Source organism: Callionymus lyra, chromosome 6, assembly GCF_982586985.1.
Source record: "Callionymus lyra chromosome 6, fCalLyr1.hap1.1, whole genome shotgun sequence".
NCBI classification, from domain to species: domain Eukaryota; kingdom Metazoa; phylum Chordata; class Actinopteri; order Syngnathiformes; family Callionymidae; genus Callionymus; species Callionymus lyra.
The window spans coordinates 6763747-6787291 of record NC_141823.1 but is presented as its reverse complement, the minus strand read 5'-3'; the positions used below and the strand labels follow the sequence as shown (position 1 = coordinate 6787291).

The 23545-nt window shown below is 37.1% G+C and overlaps 1 protein-coding gene across 3 annotated transcripts in view; it reads left to right on the top strand.

Annotated features, from left to right (window-relative positions):
• Positions 1–23545, top strand: part of trpm7 (transient receptor potential cation channel, subfamily M, member 7) — a 47152-nt gene that overhangs the window by 2830 nt on the left and 20777 nt on the right. For all 3 annotated transcript variants that reach the window (XR_015711416.1, XM_087793290.1, XM_087793289.1), the window contains exons 2-18: positions 6085–6164; positions 8860–8898; positions 10228–10435; positions 11609–11822; positions 14366–14490; positions 14585–14756; positions 15990–16164; positions 17271–17394; positions 17598–17670; positions 19009–19109; positions 19970–20104; positions 20167–20220; positions 20292–20432; positions 21127–21255; positions 21329–21606; positions 21678–21906; positions 22879–23034. Coding sequence is in view for 2 of the 3 variants with exons in the window: in XM_087793290.1 (XP_087649416.1) it covers positions 6085–6164; positions 8860–8898; positions 10228–10435; positions 11609–11822; positions 14366–14490; positions 14585–14756; positions 15990–16164; positions 17271–17394; positions 17598–17670; positions 19009–19109; positions 19970–20104; positions 20167–20220; positions 20292–20432; positions 21127–21255; positions 21329–21606; positions 21678–21906; positions 22879–23034 (2433 nt within the window). In the remaining variant the exon portion in view is untranslated. The remainder of the gene's footprint in view (positions 1–6084; positions 6165–8859; positions 8899–10227; positions 10436–11608; positions 11823–14365; positions 14491–14584; positions 14757–15989; positions 16165–17270; positions 17395–17597; positions 17671–19008; positions 19110–19969; positions 20105–20166; positions 20221–20291; positions 20433–21126; positions 21256–21328; positions 21607–21677; positions 21907–22878; positions 23035–23545) is intronic.

Below are 23545 nucleotides of genomic sequence, written 5' to 3'. Positions count from 1 at the left end.
GCATCAGCATATGAATGACTTTGAATTGAAATTGAAATGTATTCATTAGAATTTAAAATCAGTTCAAGACATTGAAGGAACTCGGATCACAGCGTCTGCTTTGAGGTCTTTGACTAACAATGGCCAGTGTGACTGAGAAAAGACATCATGGTAAAGATAAAGCCTGGCTTTAGCAATTTAATGAATGGAAAATTGGTCTTGGATTAAATAAATAAATATAAATATTGAATCAATTACTCAACTAGTATGTGTAATTAAATTGACAGGGCGTCATACTGGTTCTTCAAGTTCAACAATGAGTTTGGATGAATCCGTATTACAACCAAACTTCAACAACTGCAGCCTTTCACAGCCTCGGGTCAGTCGCTTATCTCGCACTGAGCTGCTGGTCACATGAACCAGCTTATTCCTGCCGGAGTGTGAGCGATGTGACCTTTTTCTACTCTAGTATTATCTGCAGGAACACGCATATATCTTTTAGTATTGTCCGAGTACCTGACTCGGATGTTGTAGAATTAACAGACCACATGACTCTTGACAAAGTCGTTACTGCTTTCATTTGTTTTTAAACCAAAATATTACCAAAAATCAGCTTTAAAAGATGCTGGAGTCACTGTATCCTCTTGTCCTCAGTTAAAGCTGCTTTCATTTGTTTTCAAATCAAAATATGTCCAAACGTCAGCTTTAAAAGCTGCTGGAGTCCACTGTATCCTCCTGTCCTGAGTAAGGATCTTGCAGGTTTTTATTGTTATTTCCGATGTGGAGATCTTAATGACTTCTGCCAAGTGCAACACATAAATTGTCTAACACCATGAAATATCATCTGAAAGCAAAATACAATTTGAAAACAAGATGAATACACTAGCTTGAAAAAAAACATTGATATTTAAGTGAATGTAATCTTTCACAAAATTCTTTCTACGAAATATAGTGACACATTAAAAGTTAATCCATAAAAACATGTTTACAACTCAAATAACTACCTTGTCTTAGTCTATGTGATACTTGGGTGTTTTTTGAATAAAAATGATTATCGTGAGAAGTTCATCAACACGTAAGTTTCGTCCAAGGGTTCATGAGCTCTGACGTGCATTAATTCTATTTTTCTTCTTTGGGTCACAAAATATCTTAACAGCATTATAAAACAAATGTGATTATTGAATAAAGGATTTACCAGTACAAGTATTTTTAATCGTTACTGTTGTATATAAAAAAAAGGGTAGTGCAGTATAGTATAGATTGACGGAAAATTACATTGTTATGGATTATTTTGATTGATTGATTTGAACTGATCGGTTTTTATATTAATTTCGGACAAAAAAACAATCCCTCAAGGACATGGTCCTGGTGCAGTTGAAAATGGAGATTAAAGACAACATCGAAGACAAAAGAAAGTAGGGCTGGGAGGTATGAAAAAATCTTCATATCACGGTATTTAAAAAAAGATGATCGGTTTCACGGTATTAGATGGTATTACTGATGCCTACTTGAGGAATTGTTCTACCGTGTACCATGATTTTGAGGTTTTATAGTGTTTTTTCTTGTATTGCTGTCATTTCCAGAGCTCAGAAACAAATAATACCCCATTCATTTATTAAATTGAATGTTAATCGCAGAGTTGAAATTCCTTGAATACAATTCCCAGAATAATAATTCTGGGAATTGTAAAAATATTAAAAAATATATATTATAACTTTAACCTTTAAAAGTTTCTGATTTTTGGTGAGAAGACTGTAAATGACCTTAGAGGATTATTTTAATTTAATGTGCAGAGTAGCGACCATTGTTTACTAAAATAATCATGACTTTCTTCAGAGTAAAGATATGCCTGATCTATATTTGCATTCTTCGCACCTTAAAATCAAGGCCAATATTTAAAAACTGTGGCAAGCAGATGTCGGTTGAACATTTAATCACGTGCTGCAGGTTTTTTTTGCTAATGCAGCTACTAAGAAGTCTCAGTGAAATGCCAACGATCTGTCAGCTTTTCCGGTTGTGCCCAGGAGCAGCTTTGTGAAGAACCGTCACGCTGTGGTCTCATGACTGCACTGACTGTAGCTCAACATACTGCCTTACAGAGATGTTCAACTTCCTGACAAGTATATTCTCTGTCATTTTGTTGGAGTGCATTTATCAGATGTAAGGGTTCAACCATAAAACCAGTGCTATCTGGTGTATCAGGTTTCTTGATATCTAATTTTATGCTCCATGAACTTTAGATATAAGCTTCTGAATAGTGTCTTTTGTATCTGGGGCCTCTGAGTGTGCTGAAATCTAATATAATAAGCATTATGCTGTGCTTTCAATTCTGTGTCTTCAATGGGTTTGTTAGCCACAGAAAGTATTTTAGTAACTGAAGCTCAGACAGTAAACGGATGTTCGGTTTATGAAATGACAAATTTGATCGCAAGCCTCTCACTACAATTGTGGTGCGACTTAAATGAAAGGGGAGCTGTGGCAAGACTACAAAGTTATGGCGTGAAGGAAGTCGTGACAGGACTGTGGCTCATCCGACCGTGCCCTAGTTTAAGCTCTGAACATAGAAGTGTGTTATTTATATGACAAAAAAACATGTGTTGTCAGCAGTTTGAACACAATGTTAATTCTCCATTGGTGTTATTTTATTCCTGAATTTGTATCGCTCTTCGTGCACAACTTCATCGAAATTGTTTTGAAGAAAATGCTATTGTTACTTTAACTGTGGTGCCTTCTCAAAAGTTTGAATCCAATAAAATTCTTAGTAGAATTATGAACCCATATGTTACTAAACTGGAACTTTGGGCTCTGAAGAATGGAGCGTTGACTGGCCAGGTGTGCAACGTTGTTGATGGTTTAGTGAGCTGGGGGTATCCATGGAATGGTCTTATCATCCAGGGGTTGTTGGACTGCAGGCACACACAGAAGTGTAATACGTTCACACCACCAGATTCCCCAAAACCCTATTCCTATCTCATGGATTTGACAGTCGTTCGTATGCCTTTGACAAACCCAACATAAACTGAAAGTGTGGTGGTAAGAAAGGAAAAGGGACGGAGCAGGAAGGTGGAGAACTTGATTATGTGCATGTGTTTTTGGCAGACTCTCAAGAGTGTAAGCGTTTTGTCATTCTGACATTCTCAGGTTCCATGGTAACAGGTCAGCCAAGCACTGTCCAGCTTCACCTCCTTCAGCGAAAAGCTTTCGTTGATTTCACAATAAAAAGTCCCCAATGCTGCACCAATTTGTATTAAAACAGCCGTCTTAATGTTCCTTAATACTTCTAAATGCAAGTGTTTAACTTGTTCATTATTGAGATGAAAGTGCCTTTTTTACCCCATGAAATGATTTTTGATAAATGGTACATTCACTATAATGGGTATCGTTTGCAGAAATCAATGGACTTGAAAATGCTTATCTTTATCTTCTCTGGGAAACGTCTATCTTATCGTAAAAGTCCACCCAAAATTCAAATTTAATGTTCTACTCCCCCTCATGTTGACGAAGGTTTTTGTCCATGTTAATGTGGGGAATGGTGCTCACTTGTCTTCGTCTTCATCTTTGTCCTAAAATACCTTTTAAAACTTTAGAATACCTGCGTAATCCTCGTATGTATCGTTCATCTTGCCTCAACAAGCTTCCACTACATAAAGCTTAAAATATACTGACTTATTTAATTAATTTAGTAACGACTCTTACTGTTGAAGCTTCAAGATACACGTTGCAGACGAGCAATAAGGAGGTATTTTTAAGTGTCATTTTTCACGTAAATGTAGTCAAACAGCTGAGTTCTAGTCTCTAAAATAGCATGGACATACATTGTTGCCTATAACTCTAAAAAGGAATAGATTACTCTGAAAATAATCCCAACACTAAATCAACACGAGGGTGAGTAGAAAGTGAGTGAAATTTAAATTTTGGGTGAACTATCACTTTAAGTGATTCAGATGATGCAGTGAAGCATGTCATTGCATTACCTGCGCTAAATTACTTTCATGTCTAGTGAAAGCAAGATAAATGAGCAATAAACCAGTAGTTTTACAACTCTTTCATTTATTATCAGTGGCTCAAGTGATGAAATTATGTTCTATCAGAGATGGTTAATTACCGTCATGTATAAAACTCAGATAAGCTCCCGTGACTAATAATGGTGGTTGCAGATGTTCTTTTGTGATCCCCTTATGCTGCGACTATAGGATCATCAAGTGCACTTCAAGTGAGAGTGGTAGAGACTCTTCTGTACTAAGATGGAAACTCTGGTAAATCCCTTAAAGTCAGGTGGCTCAATTACTCACTGTATTCGTCACATATTTGAGGAAAATATTTTTTTAGTCTCAGGAAGTCACTGTCAAGTGTACTTTTAAGAAATTGAAGTACGTATTTTTCTCTTAATTCTTGCGATTCTAATGCCGTCCATCATCCGTAAATAAATTCTAAGAGACAAGAGAAGAACAAACGTGTTGGGAGGCTTTGTTGGTGTGGCATGAATCACGGCTGGTGGTGCTTCTCCAGTAGACACATAGATATATATCATTGAGGCCTTTGCCTGTCCACTAATCCTGCTCCACTCCCCCCGCCTCCTTTGTCTCTTTCTCCGGAGCCCAAGTATAATATCTAGTTTGTCCCAGACACATTCATCTGCCCTGGCTGTGGCTTCTTCTTACAGATTAACACCTGATGCAAGTCAGGTAGCTGCCGCTCTTGTGATCGCTCAACTTTTAACTGGGACCGGACGTGTTCGGTAACTACGTCCAACTCCCGAGACCGATGCGGTCATTGCGTGCGGTGGTACTGAGCGACCCGGAGAGGCGAAGCGATTTGTTCCCGATGATCCGGTGGTGAAGGTCAGCTGTGGCGTCTGAGGTTTTGTCCAGGAGATGCATGAAGGAGCTCTGCTATGTTTCTGTACAAAGCCCTTAAACACAGAGATGAAGAGGAAGAGATCCAGGTACTCGCAGTGGTCAATGTCACCGACCCACTGATGATGTGTCGCTTGTTTGTTGTAGCTTTCACTAGGGCTGTCGGCCATAGTACTTTTGTCTATATCAAGAGCTTCTGCTACCTGTCGCTTTGTGCTTTTAACTTAAGAATACAAGTTTAACATTTTAATATATGATGTTGACAAATAACTCTAGTATCTCGACTGCTTTGTTTTTTTTATCCATGGTAGTTTTTACCTTCATGCTTTAGAAATGAATAGGTTGTAGCTTCCAGACCAGAGGAGAGAAATCCTTCCAGACTGTTGCTCCTAATCTTTGGAACGATCTCTGTGTTTGATGATCTACTGACTCCTTCAAGAAACATCTTAAGACATTCTTATTTGTGCTTTTCCCTGATTTTCTGGGACTCCTGTGTTTGTGTTATGTGTCTTGACCTTTTAAAGTATATATTTTAGCTGTATTGTTTTTGATTGTTAAGTGCTTTGTGCTCTGATCTAGAAATATCTTTACAAATAACTTTTAATCACTTAATTACTTACTTACTCTCATTATGTTTGGATTTTGTGTTTTATTTAGTATTCATAGGTTTTCTAAAGTCCAACACAGGAGGGTGATTTTTTTTTTAAAATCACTACCAAAAGATCATTGATAAAGAAGATGATAAAAACTTTTAATTTCATTACAGTTTCAAGCACTTCATCATTTGTTTCCGGTAAACTGTTTTTCATATTTTACCTTAAATCAGCAAATAAAAAATAAAAAATCCAGCTTTCCATCGTGAAAGGATTATCAGGCTAATCGCCCACAGGCACTTCTGAGCCGTGCAAGTCGAACACAAACGTATTATAAATAAATTCATGCTGTCGTGAAAATGTCCAATGTTTTCGATGCACAGAAAATGTTTTCAGCTTCTCATGACTTAATGCAATTAAATTCATTTTCTTGTGTTATTAGGTCATGTTGTGTTGACTCAGTAAATCTGAGATTAAATGAGATTAGGGGGTTGCACATTCCTTGTGTTTTATTCAAGTATTGAGTATTCATAGTTAGTATATGAAAGGTTTCAGTCCATGTTTCTCTCGCCACACTTGGAATCTATTTAAAGAAAAATAAATTGCTGGCTCCAAACTTGATGACTAACATTCCCTGTTTTTCTCTCTCCTCACAGTCCCAGAAACCCTGGATAGAAAACACTTTCACCAAAAGGGAATGTGTGTACATACTTCCAGTGTCAAAGGACCCCCACAGGTATGTGTTTGTGCTCCGGTGTAGGCCGACTTGTGGCCGTTACCACGGCAACGATGTAATTACATGTTATATGTCAGTGGTGGTTTAGATTTGTCTACCAAACCCCTTAACCTCTACTCTTCAACGGGTAAATACATTGCTTTCACATAATTTCAACGTCTGTGTGTCGCTGTAATTACAGTTTAAAGTGAAGGGTAATAAGCCTGTCTATTACATTGAATGGGGGGGTGTCTCGGGACGCTTCGACCCCACATGAGTGTTTTCATGTACATAGACCATGATGAAAAGAACACAACTTTATTAAATAACAAAACAAGCCATCAATCATTTTACATTAAAACATTATTTTCTTATAAATGTGTAAATAACCGAAAAAACCTATTGTAAATTTGGTTGAGTCGCCTTCAAGTTTAATAACAAACCAAAACATTTGTCTCAAAGATATGCATACAGTGCTGTTCACTGTTATACAACTACTATACATTCAGTGGTGATGAGCAGCCTTCAAGTATATCAATAAAAAAGGGTAGAAATAATATTTGCTTTGCCTTCTTTATGTGACTTTTGGCTTCAGTGTTTGATTCTTTTGCTCCTGGTCATGGTCATCCAGCTGATACTGTTAAAAAAGGAAGGAAAAATAAAATTTCATTTGAAATAAAATTGTCTCTGTAACACTCAGGGAACCACTACTAATGTTACATCACATTAAAATCCAAATTCGCTCAGTTTCTACTCACCCTCATGTCCACCAAGAGTTGGGATTATATTCAGATGAATCTGTTCTTTTAAGAGTAAAAGAAGTATGTTCATTTTAATGTAGCGACTGGCGCCTTGTTGACAAACCTCGTCCAAAAAGACACTTAAAAAAACATCCAAATACCTCCTTGCTGCTCGCCTGTAACGTCCCAACTTGTTTTGAAGCCTCGATGAGAAGATAAGTCTGTATTTTACACTTGTGTGTGGCAGATGTTTAAAGTATTCAGACAGTATATTGTCTACACTGAAATGCTCTGACTTTGAACCATATAAACGCACCAGGCTGTTTTTGTTTGGCGAAGTTGGAAGTGTTTCTTCCTTCAGTATCCAAAGTTCAGAGACGTGTTTGCGGGTCGGTTTTTGAGGGTTAATAATAACCCCACATTCATACGCCCCAAAAATAAAGTATTTCCGAACGGGACTTTGACTGGCGGGTCTGATCCGTCCTTGAAAGAGCAGATGCCATTGTTTTAAAGACGACTGAGGCTCACGTCTATACTGCCCCCGTCGGTTCCGCCAAGAACTTGTGTATTCGGTACTTGGTATGTAGTACCAAAACACTCTGGTATATTTTTAGAATGTTAGGTTCTTGTCACAACCCTATTATAGAGCATTTGCAAATGCATCGTAACGATCACAAACCTACAGTATATATCCACATGAGTGACGACCAATCACAATAAATCTACACATATTTTGAATCATTCTGTAAAAGCAGAACCTCCTTCATTTACAATTTCTTCTGAGTTTTTATGTCATTTTTGAAGCTTAGCTTTACTGCACTCTCTAAGTATTAAGTAATCATGGAGCACGATTGCAACCACGGAGGATGCTGTGGGCGGCCTCTATTTGTGTTTTGTGTAATATTCTGCTTCTCTTTTTAGGCCTAATTTCCAGCATTAGTTGCTTGCATTCATTTGTTTCATAAATGCTACTGTTGTTCTTTGCCCTATATAAGTAAAGTATTTGCTGGTATTAACAGTAGATACATTTGGTTCTAGATCAAGGGTCAAACTCAATAACACAAGGGGCAAAAAGTCACAGGCCGAACGAAATGTGTAGATTTTCCTCACTGGAAGTGTGAATTTAATATTGTTTTTATTTCTCATTTTTAGTTTTTGAGGCGCAATTTATCTTAATTTTATCCGTTTGTTCCGTCAAGATGCGCATTCCTTCACCATTACATAATTTTTACTCTTATTGTTGACGTCCATAATCTGTGTACCTTATCTTATCTTAAACACTGACAGTGTTGTAATAATCCTAAGAATACTCTTGTTTAAAAATGATTGATCGGAAACCTTTATTGCCAGTGTTGTAAACACAACATATTTTCTTTTGTCTTGGCAGTACAGAATAAAAGAATGAATTAAGATGACGCATAAAATGATAAGTGAATACAGAAAACAACAATGATGATGTGTCCAAGGTTGTGCATCGGTAGATGGATCTTTTAACGGCAATATATTAATATAAAAAATTAAAAATAGAAAACAGAACCAAGCAGCAAGTCAGCTATACTGTGGTGCCCTAATGACTTTAGTTTGAATGAAGGTGTTAAAGTGAAATCTTTGAGAGAGACATTGAGTGAAAACACCTGCATTTTCTCTGTAATTCCCAACACTGTTTAACATTCTGTTAGTTATCTGTACTCGCTTCACACTGAGGCCGAGTTACTGTTTCACCGCGTGTTTTCTTTTCAAACAATCATTTGTTTCGTCGCTTCTATACTAACAATTGGACAAGATGGTGGGATGTTCAAAGACATAAGTCAGTGATTAAAGCTTTGTGAAACTGATTAAACAAACTGTCAGATCACTAACTTCAGTAAGAAAACCATCCTCGAAAAAAGCACACGGTGTATTTTTCAGGATATTTAACAATGTTTTAAGTAAATTGTGCTGAATAATGAATGATATTTGTGTTGGCCTTCATCCAGTTGCCTTCCAGGATGCCAGATCTGCCGACAGCTCGTCCGGTGAGTGTTTCCTCTTCTCTAGTTCTCTTTTATTTGCCTGTGTACAGGATAAGCCTGCAAAAACCTTCTTCGCTCAATGTAACCGAATCCCCTGCGATCCCTCGCGGTCCTTTCTGGTGTTATGTGTAGTTCTGGGAATGTCGACCGTCCTGAGGAAATGATTAACTTCCAGCCTCTCTGTGTCAGGATGCACATCTAGGAGTGATTGAATGAAGGGAGGTTCACTGAAGTGTGATTATTATTTACATAACACACATTCTTGTGGTTTATAACTATGTTTGTGGCAATATTAAGATTATTTCTATCATTGAGAATCAATGTTTTCTTTTTTTTAATAATTGAGAATATACATTAAAGTTTAAACTCTGGTTCTTCTAATGTTCTTACTAAACTCACTTATCTTATTTGTAGTTGTAATGAAATTTAGTATTTTTTGTATGTGTTAAAATTAAATGGAAGTAAATCAATGTCATCAGATTATTGGTTTCCTTTTCTTTCTTTTTTTTAATAATTCCATTTTTTTTATTAAACAATCTTATAAGGGAATTAAAATAAATACTTTTTTTTCTTCGGCTTGATATTCTCATTCCAATTATTAAAAAAACATTTTAGTTAAAAAAAATGTATCCATAGCGTTTTAAATTCAATATAAAGTTGGTTCACTTGATGAAACTTCAATCATGGTGGCACTGAAGCAAATCATTCTTGAAGTTATCACATTTTTTTTTAAATTAAATTATTAGAAAAAAAACAAAACTTTTCAATAAACAAATTATTGATAAATTTATCCAATATGAACTATATATAATATATATATAATATACTATATACATATTTTAACCTTTCAATATATGAATTATGAATTTAATTAAATTAATATTAAATGTATTAAAAGCATCTCAATTAAAAAAATTTAAAGTTTCAAGGAAAGTTCCATGGAACTGCTCCCTCATGGTTCCTCAAATAATGTTTGGCAGAATGACAGTTCCCACGGTGTTTGCTTAAGGATTTTAAAGTTACACATGGGAGTGGCAGGCTTCTCTATCGCCACCGGCTATTTTATCCAGCAACGTGGTGCCTTAAATGAATAAGCAGATGGGTTAGAGGGAATTTTCATCTGGCCCTAATTTAGACATGATCATACAAGGTACTCGCCAATGTAGGTGAAACTTCTGAATAACATCATTTTACCGCAGACCAGATGATGAATGAATCTGGCCATCAATAGCTTTATGTTAGTCCTCAGAATCTTTCTTTTATAGCTCCTACTAATCCTATTATAGCTCATGTTGACATCAAAGGAGCTGGTTATTCACTTGTGTTTTGAAGGTGCTGCTGTGGGCGACTGATCCGGCAGCACGCTGGCTTCACGGCCAGCCTGGCCACAAAGTACTCGGATGTGAAGCTGGGTGAAAATTCCAACCTCTCTCCGCCCGAGCTGGAGGAGTGGTCGGTGGAAAAACACACAAAGGAGAGTCCCACCGACGCCTACGGTGTCATCAACTTCCAGGGAGGCTCTCACTCGTACAGAGCCAAGGTAGGAGAGTGACGCACACCGACCTGTTTTCAACAAGGCTTGTGCGATAAAGATTAATCTATATTGTTTCAGAGAGAGGCTGTATGATGGCAGCATGCAGATATGGGAATGGATAAAAAAAAAAAATTACGACTCATAATACAATCAAGTTTTGTTGATTAATTACAAGTTGAAGACATTATCCTGCTGCTTGTCCTCCATTTGTATCATGTTTAGAATCAGAAAATGTTTATTTTCAGTATTGTACACACGACACGTTTTATTTCTTGATGACGGTATATGATAAAGTTAATGAAACTACTATAAATTTAATCAAATTAGTTCAATCAAATAGAATACAAGATACGTTAAAGTGGGTATATTCAGTTAAACTTGCATATTACCTTCATTTATTAATTATAAATAATATTTAAATACAAACTGTTTAATTACGACTAGTAATGAAATAAATGACAAATCATTTACAGATATTAGTAATTTATTTGAACTACTAACATGCAATGATGTCATCATTATACAAATGGCAAATGAAAAGCTAATTGTGCACATTTATGAAACGGAAGAAAAGCTTATTTACTCTCTTGTCCTTCACAATGTCCAAGTGTGTTTTTATTACATAGTCATACCGCTGCAATAAACTGTATCATATATGTTACTGCTTGGCTTGTTGTGCGGCAGCCGTTACACAGACAGTTATATTTGAGGTCATATATCGGCCATGGCACTCAATAAATAAAATAAATTGTAGACTATTGCACAAAGAGTTTAGGTCTTCATCATTTTGACTACTTGAGTGCAATTGTTGCATTTGAATCTTAAAAATCTATTGAACTATAATTTAATATACCAACGCAACTGCAGCTGAATTGAAAGCTATATTTTCAAAAATAAAATATGTGTAATAACTTGGAATCCGACTTAAAATGTAGAACTTATCCATAAAATATATATAAAAAAAGAAAAACTTAAAACACATTACAACTCTGTAATTAATTTAATCGCTATCATCTTCTTGACACAATGATTAAGAAGTGAGATGCTCATTATTGGTAAAACATGACGAAAGAAATGTTAAACTAAAGTAATAAATGTAAAAGAAATTCAATAGACTTAAGACTCAAACGTTTGTTCATTTTTAAAACCATTCTTTCTTCGTCCCATAATCCTTTGCAGTATGCACGCTTGTCTCACAACTCGCGACCCGATGACATCCTGCGGCTGATGCTGAAGGAGTGGCACATGGAGCTGCCCAAGATCCTCATCTCTGTCCACGGCGGCGTCCAGAACTTTGAAATGCACCCGCGTATCAAGCAGGTTGTTGGGAAGGGCCTCATCAAAGCTGCCGTCACCACGGGGGCTTGGATTCTCACAGGAGGGGTCAACACGGGTATGAAGTCAATTATGTTCTTCTTAGACTAAAGCCTAGTGAAAACAGTCACATAATTAATCTGAAAAAAAAGCAGATTCTGCTACTTAAAAGGTTAATAAAATAGTTAAACACAGTGTTAAAGGATTTCTTTGTTCTCAAACTTGCTTTACTTTTCTTAATTAAGTTATTTTCTTAATATTCCAGCTTTTGACTCTATAGTGGTCGCTCACCATATCGCAGGTTCACATCCCTTCACAATATCTTGCTGTTTTTTGTCTAATTGACACAAATACACACCCAACAAGTACACATTACTTACTGAGCCAACTAGTGATGTGTTGATGAAGCTTCATGAAGCAGCTGATGCTGTATCATGATACAGTTTGAAAGACCACTAGATGTCACCCTCAGTGAAAATGATGTTTCATTGAATGAATAGATCAGAGCAAAAGATTATAAAGCAGAGAGTGACATATAGTGTTTTTTTTAAATGAAGAAGCTGTATCATGAAACAACCGGTGCTGTATCATGAAGCCTCGTCAACAAATCACTAGCGCCAACAAGTCATTGCTCTATTAAGTTAACCCTTATTGGTTGCTGCAATACATTAGTAAAAATCTAGGTCTGTGTTTCTACGTCAAAAGTGACCACCACTTGGTTGCCTGGGCGGCAAAGCATCATGGTAGCAGATTAGGTCACCATTACTGAGATGGTTGGGAGAGGTATGCCAATGTTGATTATGCAAGTTTGAATAATTGTTGTTAAATTATCAAGTGAATAATAAAATGGACACTTCTTCGCAGAGGTTTTCTGAACATTACCTTTGTCATGAACGATGGTGTTCACACTGTTTACATCCCATCACATCTCTTCATGCATTTTTCTGTTTCATTATAAAACTAGTTTAATTCTATGTATTTCAACCATAGAATGTAAGTGGTTGTAATGATGGAAAAGGAAAAAAAAAATCAAAACTGTTCAACTTCTTTTTGCTAATTTTGGTGGAGAGTGTTTGTTCAGACTGAAGCTCGAATATATTCCTTGCCTGATGAAGTTTGGTCAGCTCCTACGAAGTAATCCACGGCGCACGAGCAGCACCAGACCGATGCGCTGACGAAGCGTCGTCTTTAATAAGCGGGTCACTCGGCACTTGATCACGGCCGAGGCGTGTCTGCAGCCGCAGCACAAAAGTTAAGATGGCGGTCTGATCATAGTGTTTAAGTCATTACTCACAGGGTCAATTACCCAGACCAGTGATTACTTTTAATGCCCATTAGTCACCAGTTGAGCTTGACCCCCCAAACCCCCCCTGCAGCTGATCCTTCCAACGCTACCTAAGATAGCAGAGGATTTACAAACAAACAAACGCATCACTTCATGTTAATGCCTGGAAGATCTTTAGCTCATTTACCGGATTAAACTAGTGTTGCCTCCGTTGTGTCACCACCACATCGTTCTTTTTTGACTCCAAACCACCAGTACTTACTCATTACCCCTTGTTTCACGGGTTCTTTTTTGCACACAGTACTTCATGTTTAAATATATTTTTAGCGAGCTTTAGTTAGAAACGTAAAAGCTCCTTGTCATTGTTAATACTTTTACAAGTTTGGGTAAATATTTGAATGTGAGATTTACATTACGCGACTACAGAACTTGTGGGAGGCAATTATTAACGCACGACCTTACTCATGGTATCAACAAACCAGTGAACTCCCATGATGCTTTATTTACTGATTGCTGTTTAGGTGCTAAGATAGTGTATTTTAAACTCTAGTGCTGTGTCTCAAATTGCATACTAGTGTACTAAAAGTTAGTATTTTTAGTGCGTAAGTGCGTCTCAATTCTTAGTATGCGAAATTGAGTGTGGTTCAATGGACACTAACCACTCTAAACGGCTGCCATCTTAATGACGTTTTAAACGGAAGTTACGTCATATATATATATATATATATATATATATATATATATATATATATGCATATACTTACAGGTGCATTTTCAGCAGCAGTAGGAGGATGCTTTCGGTGCTGATAACAGCTTAAATATCTCGCGAATATTTTGATTCTCATATTTTTTCTTTTTCCAAACTTGCGAAACGTGCTGCCAGCAGGTGGCGATAGCGTTCAAACAGCTGGTTGCAACCATCGTTAAATAGAAGTAGAAGAAGAAGCTGTCGCATCATTTCCTGTTAGTGTGTAGCAGCAGAGTTTGATTTGAGACATATTATCTGTGGAGAATTTGCGTACTAGTTAGTATGTACACTATCCTGATGCATACTAACTTCTAGTATACTAAGAGAAGTATGCGATTTGAGACACAGCATAGGTCTGTTGCGATGTCAAAAGTCATCAACAGCGCTGATTGGTTGGCTGGGCGGCCAAGCTAGTTCCTGGTCTTCCTCTGTTAAGAAAAGATTCTACCACGATTTGTGTTGGAACAGACGATTGGTTTGGATCTTTAATACTCAAAGACGAGAAAAAAAAACGCAGAAGAAAATGCGTTTTCAGGCTTCTACTGTATTTGCATGGTATTGTAGTTTTTCATGCGTGTATTCTTCACAGGTGTGGCAAAGCATGTTGGGGATGCACTCAAAGAGCACTGTTCACGTTCATCTAAGAAAATTTGCACTATTGGGATTGCACCGTGGGGAGTCATTGAGAACAGAAACGATCTCATCGGCAGAGACGTAAGACTCGTCCGCCGCACACTCTTTATTTCATATCTAACACAAGACGTCGTTCCAACTCCATGTTCTGTCTTGGTGTCCTTCCTCGCCGCAGATCATCGCTCCGTATCAAACGCTTCTAAACCCGCTCAGCAAGCTCAACGTCCTCAACAACCTGCATTCACACTTCCTGCTGGTGGACGACGGGACGGTGGGGAAGTACGGCGCCGAGGTGCAGCTGAGGCGAGACCTGGAAAAGCACATCAACCTCCAAAGAATACACGCACGTAAGTAACCACACTAGTTGTTTGAAAAGTCAGATATTATGGCTTTTTTAAACGTGTAATGGATCCTAATAAATCACTACATTTCTGTTCAAAGTCAAACTCATCTCTCAATTGATTTAACTGTATTTTCTAACATAAAATACAATCAGATATATTGACTTTTATTAAAAACATGATCAAGTATGAGTACAATGTATTAAGAAGCAGAACAACTGATGAAATGCTTTGATCGTTTTTCTTCTGTCTTCCGTGCATCCTGAGGAATATGAAAGTATGAGTGCGATCAGAATATTATATATATTTTCAATAATGTTTGAATTAAACATTACGAATGTTGAACTTTCAATTTCTTATTGGAATTTCTAATGAAAGGTATTGAATTATATTTTTGAATAATTAAATTTAATAATTAGTATGTAGAAAGTGCACTTTCTATTTTCTTTTTTTTTACATTTATACATTTTTTATTGAAACCTTTTTATCTAACAATTGATTTTTTTTTTTTAAATAATTGAATAAAAAAAACGATTTGATCAAGTAGCTCGCTATCTTTTGGTATTTGTCTAATATAAACATTTTACATTGAATTTAAAATGCTATTAAAAAAAAACAAAAAAACATTTAATTTAGAAAATCTTTTTCTGAAATATTGAAATTATAATATAAAACTAAAAAAAATACCTTTTTGTTTTTTTTAAGAATTCCATTTTTTTGAATATGATCAGTCAAAAAGAAAATTCGACCATTCATTATTGAAATTATTTAATTCAATTAAACAAAATAAAACGATACAATGCTTAAAAATGAAAGTTTCAATTACCGGTAAAAAAAAAAGGACTTTCAAAGTTTTAACATGTTTCAACAAATGTAATATTCTGGCGTCACTGATATATTATAATGAATAAAAATAGGTCTTTCAAAAATCAAGATTTGTAATAAAAGTTAATGAAATGTGGTCTAATGTGCCTAAAACTGAGATTATATTAAAGGTAATTATTAGAACTGGCACAACTTTCTTGCGTGCACAGTTTCTCACTGAAGGACTCAGGAGGTCATTACTGATCTCAGTGCTGTTTGCAGAGTTGGCAACATAGTGTTAACGGCCGGTGGGCTGTTATCATCTTCCCCCTTTACAAACTGTCATCTGGGTGGAACCATATAAGCAGCTGCTTGAATACAATAATAAAACTTCAACTCTCAGCTGATTTTTTTTCCCACACCTATGACTTTTAGGTATCGGCCAGGGAGTTCCCGTGGTGGCTCTGATCTTTGAGGGGGGACCCAATGTGATCTTGAACGTCCTGGATTACCTTCAGGAGAGCCCCCCCGTCCCTGTGGTGGTGTGCGAGGGCACGGGTCGAGCCGCCGATATTTTGGCCTACATCCACAAGCAGACCGAGGAGGGAGGGTAGGAGCTGTGATGACAACGTGGAGTGTTTTTTTCTGTGTGCAAAACAGACTTTCAGGTCAATCTGTCACGATCAGTGTTAATGAATAAAAGTGTCATTTCTTATTGACCTGGTCAAACCCGGGCAAAGTCCAGCTCTGGCTCTTACGTGTCCCTCGTGAGGAGGTCACACTAATGAAAACTATTGTTATATTTGACGTCTGTATATCCATAAAAAAAGTAAATTTAATGATGAAACGCAGTTTGTCAAGTCATGTTGGGAAACATAATTTATTGTCATGTGGTGTCAGTGGGACATTTAAGTTGCAGTCGAGTTCACTCTACTAAGTTACTGATTCGCCTCCGTCTTTCTTTGAACGCTTTTTAATAGATAATGTTTCTATCAGTCCTGGACAAAATGACCCTTCTGAGGTCAAGATTACATAGAAAATAATTGTTTTATTTTGTGTTTATAATTTCATGTATCACTATTTAAGCTCTAAATTTCTCTTTAGGATTTCTGTATTAGGGCTTTTGTCCAATGATTTTGTAATTTCTGTGTTGATTTATTTCTCCCTAAAAATTTTGAGAGGGGAATTTAAATTAATATTTGGGGAAAAGTTTATATAAAATAATAATTTTAGTATATTACACCTGGTTTTATTGGTTTTCTATTTTTCCAATTCTATTTAGGATATGTAATTTCCCACTATTTGTCAAGCTAGAGGGTCATAATAGAAAAATAAATCTTGGATGTTGACACATTGAGACCACATGACACCCATATCTTCTTTAATAGGAATATTGCTCTACATTTACCTCATTCAACCTCCTTTTTTAGCATTGGAAATGTGATGGCATGAAGCTCAATGGTAAAGCTGTTGAAAATGCTGCTGCCAACACACACAGTAAAAGCAAGAACTGCAAGTTAACAAGAACTGATATAGAAAAATGCCGATAATTAAATTATTTTATGGTGATTTAAGTACCACTAAACTGTTTCCTTTTACTTACAAATACATTTAATCCTTTTACATGTTTTTGACTTATTTTGGTGACGGACATATGGCAGCCGCTCACATAACCACCTTTGCAGAGATAATAATGGAGCTGTCGCTCTTCTCCAGTCGCCTTCCAGACGGAGTGGAAGCCGACATCGTCGCCACCATCAAGAAAACGTTCAACTTCAGCCAGAGCGAAGCCAGCCATCTCTTCCAGACGCTCATGGAGTGCATGAAAAGCAAAGAGCTGGTAATCACACGCTCAAATGTCTTTCTCGTTCTTTGAAGGGCAACATGTCAGGGAAGATGAGAAACGTGTGGCAACTGATGGAGGATTATGGTTCATACCAGTTAATGTGGGCTTTTGAGTTATTTAAAAAAAGATGGGAAAATAATGCCATTTTATATATTTCAGTGACTTAATCGTTCATTCTTGTGGTGACACTTCAACAGATAACTGTGTTTCACATCAGTTCTGACGACCACCAGGACATAGACGTCGCTATTCTCAAGGCTCTACTCCAGGGTGAGTCGGTTCCTTCCATTTCATTCTCGTTCTCCTGCAAGAAAAAGCTTTTAGCAAATCATCAAGTATTGACTGCGAAGCTATTCTGAGAAAACGGCCTGATGTTGTTGGCCGAATATTGGATTTCAAGACTAGAAATGTTTTTATTCTGATATTGATATGTTGTGAGAACGGCTTCCATCTGTGTGCCCTTCTTGCTCTGGTGCTGCACTGATTATGTTTCCTGCCTCCAGGGTGGCCTTTCATTCTTACTCTGTCTTTTCTCCTCTTCTTTCCCAAGCCCAGCCTCACATCTCTTTTCTCCTCATAATTATAGTATCATTATTATTAACTATATCAGTGTCATCAGAATATTCAATGTTTAAACTGAACATTTGAAATGTTAAATTCTTCTTCTTTTCTTTGGTTTTTAACCCTTGCGTTATCTCAGGGTTCAGGTGACAGATGGCTCGAAAACAAATGTGTTTGTGGTATCCCTTGTGCTGTCTCTGGGTTAAGATGAACGACCTCCACCACTGCATATGTATTTATGGAAGCCAGGGAGGTTGTTGTCCTTGAACCAGAGACAACACAATGCTTTTAAGCATTTCATATTTTTCTTTCAATTATTGAATTGGACATTTTTTTTATTTAAAGGATGAATTTGTTTTGTTTTTTTTAAATAATTTAATTCAGAAATTCCTAGATTTCTCAAATGAATCCTTTTTTTTAATCATAGTTTGATATTAAATTCCTATAATAGTGCCACCAGACAATGCTGACAATTAGATTAATTATAGTATACATATTTAAAATATCTTATTTAGAAACTTTGTATATATATATTTTTTTAAATGAATTGAATTAAAAGAATGACTACAAAACAAACTACTGAATTTGATTATATATACTGTATATATATATAAAAAAAGATTCTATAATTAAAAATTAGATTTAAACAAAGAAAAGTTTCAAAATTTTAAATGTTAAATGAATCTCTCATATGCCCGACACAGAATGTTCTTCCTGCATCGTGGTTAAGAGAAAATACTGTTTGTGCACTGAATGGTATTTGAACAAAAATGTGATTTTGACCGAGACGCTCGTACATCTTGATGATCATCAGTTAGATACTGACGTTTAAAGGCTCCTGTGTTTGGCACAGAGTTCGTGGAGTGTTGGTGGTATTTTAGTTGTTTGCAAGATGACTGCAGAGATTGACTAGTAGTCTTGTGATTTTATTTTCCTAATCTTCTGTTTGGTACCAAAGCAGTAACGTTGCATTTACCTAACAATACATCACCAGACTAATGTGTAATTTGTGCTGTAATTTCACTCGTGTCTTTGTTTGTCTTTCAGGCACTAATGCGTCTGCCTTCGATCAGCTGGTTCTGACCCTGGCCTGGGACCGAGTGGACATCGCCAAGAATCACGTTTTTGTTTACGGGCAGCAACTCCTGGTACGACTTCTCCCTTCACACCACCTTCTGTTTACATCAGGGCTTCTGAACGTTCTCTGCACCGCGGGTCGGTTTAATGTCGGCGTTGTATTCACGGAACGACCTCCAGATCTAATCGGTAAAAATAAATCTAACAGTTTTACGAGTTCACAGGTTTATTTTTAGGTAAACTTGATTGAAGCGTCACAGGCTACTGTTACTTCAGAGGAAATACGATCCTTTTTCAGAACAAATCAATTTTCAGACATGAAAGAAAAGAAGATAAATTATTTATTATCTCTTTTTCTGTGCGACCTTGTAACAAACGCCTCAAGGACCAGTAACAAATCCAGGCCGCCAAGTCACTATATGGGGCTAACCTGGGCTTTGAAAACACCTATTGGTTTGAGGTTTGACCAAAAACTAGATCACATACGATATAACCTTCAATATCAGAAATGAAACATTTTTAAATTTCGAAGTTCCTTTTATTCTTTCTCAAAACACAAATGATCTGATCCCAGTGTTTGAAGCGACGGTTTTCTTCAAACCTTAAGAGGATAAGAACGAAGGAGTGACTTGTGAATGACAGGTCTGTGGTCACAGCGCTGTAAACATTTTAGGACGTGGATGACTTCCCAGCGACCGCACTACGCAGTCGACGGAGCCTTGGGAGTAACTTTGGGCTTCCTGCCATGTGTTGCTTGTCCCGGCTGTAACTTGAACTTTATTACATTTGCCCTCCGTGGTTCTGTTTATTTTAAAACTTGGTGCTTCCCTGCCTCGCTGACGGAGTTTATTTACATGATTATATTTGATGATGTTTACGATCATGTATTTTTTTCTTGTTCTGTTCTGGCTGAATGATGGTGTGGATGCAGGTGAGCTCCTTGGAACAAGCCATGCTGGACGCTCTGGTGATGGACAGGGTGGACTTTGTGAAGCTGCTGATAGAGAACGGTGTGAGCATGCATCGTTTCCTGACAATCAACCGGCTAGAAGAGCTCTACAACACGGTAAATGAAGCAAAAGAAACACTAACCGCAGGAGGAGAATTCAACGATTTGTTTCTCTGCAGAAACAACCTCCCAACAATCCGACCCTCCTGCACTTGGTTCGAGATGTCAAACAGGTACTTAAAGCGGTATTTGTTGATGAAGAAAAGCAGCCTTTTCTCTTCCTAAGACAATCTCTTGATCGCAGAGCCATCTTTCCCCGAACTACAAAATCACCCTCATAGACGTGGGCCTGGTTATCGAGTACCTGATGGGCGGGACTTACAGGTGCAACTACACCAGGAAACGCTTCAGAATCATATACAACAATCTTCATCGGAATAGCAGAGTGAGTGATGGATGCTTTTTTTTTTTATTATTCGTCTGGAATTTCTTGCATCTGATTTAGGCGGGAGGTTTATTCTTAGGAAGAGATTTGGGAATTCTCTGGCTTACTGCTGAACGCTTGATAACATTTTGGGACTCACAAAATAATGTTTATTTTAAGACTTGTATTTAGTTTAGTAAGCCGGGGAATCTCCCATTTAACATGTACCGTGGATTCCTGAAACTACATTTTATATTTTAAATATGAATATAGTAGTAAAGACCAAAACATTTATCAGATGTTTTGTACACGGAGTAAGGAAATCTAAAACGGATAAATTACAAAAATCCACATTGACCTTTGTTATTCAGAAATATAATGGTCAGAACTTCACAAGAAAGTATTACATATTTAGGTCCACATTTGTTCAGTTCAGCTCAAATTCTTGTCATTTTCACCTCAAATTACTTGAATAACGACCCCGCCCTATCGCCACGGCCTGAGAAAGTTGAGCGAGATGACGCCTCGAATGCCATGTTGAGTTTGAAAGTTCAAATTAACGTTAAAATGAAACGAGTGAAAAATAAATTGGTCACTACTTTTTCAAGGATTTCAGTTAATGCTGCCATTTTCAGAAAGAATCTCCCGCAATTAACCAGGGACGTTGTATCCAGCATAAATTTACAGTATAGAATACATGTAATTTGTTCCTCAGGGGTCCGGCCGCCACACGACGGGCTCACACTTCAGGAAAGGTCACGAGTCGTTCAGCATGCAGGCCGACAAGAAAGAGAAGACGAGACACAATCTCTTCATCAAGACGGCTCAACCTTACAAACCAAAGGTAAAGTAAACGTCGTGCAAATGTTAAGCGTGGCTGTCGGATCCCACCGAACCATGTGGATCTCTCACTCCAGCCGGAGACCACCACAGAGCAGAGCAAAAAGAGGAGCAAGGAGGAGATAGTGGACATCGACGACCCGGAGACGCGGAGGTTCCCCTACCCATTCAACGAGCTGCTGGTCTGGGCGGTCCTCATGAAGAGGCAGAAGATGTCTCTGTTCTTCTGGCAACATGGCGAGGAAAACATGGCCAAGGCTCTGGTCGCCTGTAAGCTGTGTAGGTCCATGGGCTACGAGGCCAAGAAAAGTGACGTGGTGGACGACACGTCAGAGGAGCTCAAGGAGTACTCAAAGTAGGCTTTTGTTTACATTTCGTGTTAAAACTATTGACGAGTGTCGTGACCCTTCCGCTCACGTCTTCCAGTGAGTTCGGGACTCTGGCGGTGGACCTGCTGGAGCAGTCGTTCCGACAGGACGAGACCATGTCCATGAAGCTGTTGACGTACGAGCTGAAGAACTGGAGCAACATGACGTGTCTGAAGCTGGCCGTGTCGTCGCACCTGCGGCCCTTCGTGGCTCACACCTGCACACAGATGCTGCTGTCGGACATGTGGATGGGTCGGCTGAACATGCGCAAGAACTCCTGGTACAAGGTTCATGTTCCCTCTTGATACTTTTGTTCCTTTTTTTTTTATTACACATCTGGGGAATTAAAATCACATTCTTGGCAAACAAAGCTCACATCACTAGTCAGTCTTTTATTAACTTACATCAGTGCCATCATTACATTTAATGGGTGGATTTTACATTTGAAATGTTGAACGTTTTTTAAGCTTGACTAAGTATTCTTTTTTAAATTTAATTGAATGATTTCTAATATCACATTATCTCTAATGATTAAAAAACTTACATTTTCTAAATGACATGTTTTCTATTGTATTCTTTTAATTCAATAAAAAAATGGTAGTATAATAAAGCCACCATTATTGGCTGAAATTTCGATGAGGTTGCTTTTCTGGAACTGCTGTGTTGTTCTCAGTTTTATCTTGATCTTTAAATGATATATTTTATTGAATATTGTTTTGATTGTTTAAGCCTTTTGTGACCCTGGTCTGGAAAAGGGCTATATAAATACAAATTACTTACTTACTTAGTATTCTTTTGAATATTGTGTGGTGGCACTATTTAACCAACATTTTTATATTGAATTTGAAAAGCTACTTATAAAAATGATTAAGGAATTTATTTTTGGTTATTTGAATTAGAAAGTGTAACTGTTTTTTATCATTAATTTTGAAAATGTTCTCCTTTTTTAAATAAAAATGAATTGTATTCAATCATTCTAAAAAATAATTAAATGTTTAAAAATAAAACAACATAAAATCCCAACATTTGAAATATGAAATTCATCCATTTAATATTCTGATGCAATATACCTCCACAAAAGATGGCACATTCAACAATCTGATGCTTAAACACACTTGTTTATCGGCGTAAATGCAGCACAGATTTGGGAACAGCCTCTTCTAACTTTAAAATAGTATCAGAAATATTATAGTAACATACATTTGTAAGAAAGATAAAACAGCATCTTTCCACGTGAGTGACTATGAATCTCCTTCCAGGTGATCCTGAGTATGTTGGTACCGCCCGCCATTCTACTCCTGGAGTACAAATCCAAGGCGGAGATGGCCCACATTCCTCAGAGCCAGGACGACCACCAGATGACCATGGAGGACAGCGAGAACAACTTCCAGAACATCACTGAAGACATCCAGATGGTGAGAAGACCTTATTTAACTCTTAAGAGCAGCAGCGTCAAACTCACTCACACCCAGAGGCCACAATCCTGTAGAAGTCCAAATCAACATCCTGAACAAAATGTACATTTACCTAAAGAAAGAATCTGATTTTAATTGTTGTATCTTCTTCATTTAAGGCTCAAATTATCTAAATAATCCCAGTGTTTGTTCCTCTTTGCCAAACACCTTCCTTTCCATCACAAGTTTTATCAGTATTGATAAGATCAATATTTACTTTTCCTTATCCTAGAACTGGCATCTTTATAGGTAACCATAACAACATGAACATCATGTTCACCTGGTGAGAGAATTAAAGTATGATGTGTTATAGATAAATGCACTTTATGATTTTCTACATTATGATTAATGAGTTGAAGCTGTATAAAACAAAAAGACTAGGCACAGCAGAACTGCAAAAATTAAATATTGGAGAAAGAAGAATATGTATTATATAAATGTATATATATATATATATATATATTCTTTTTTT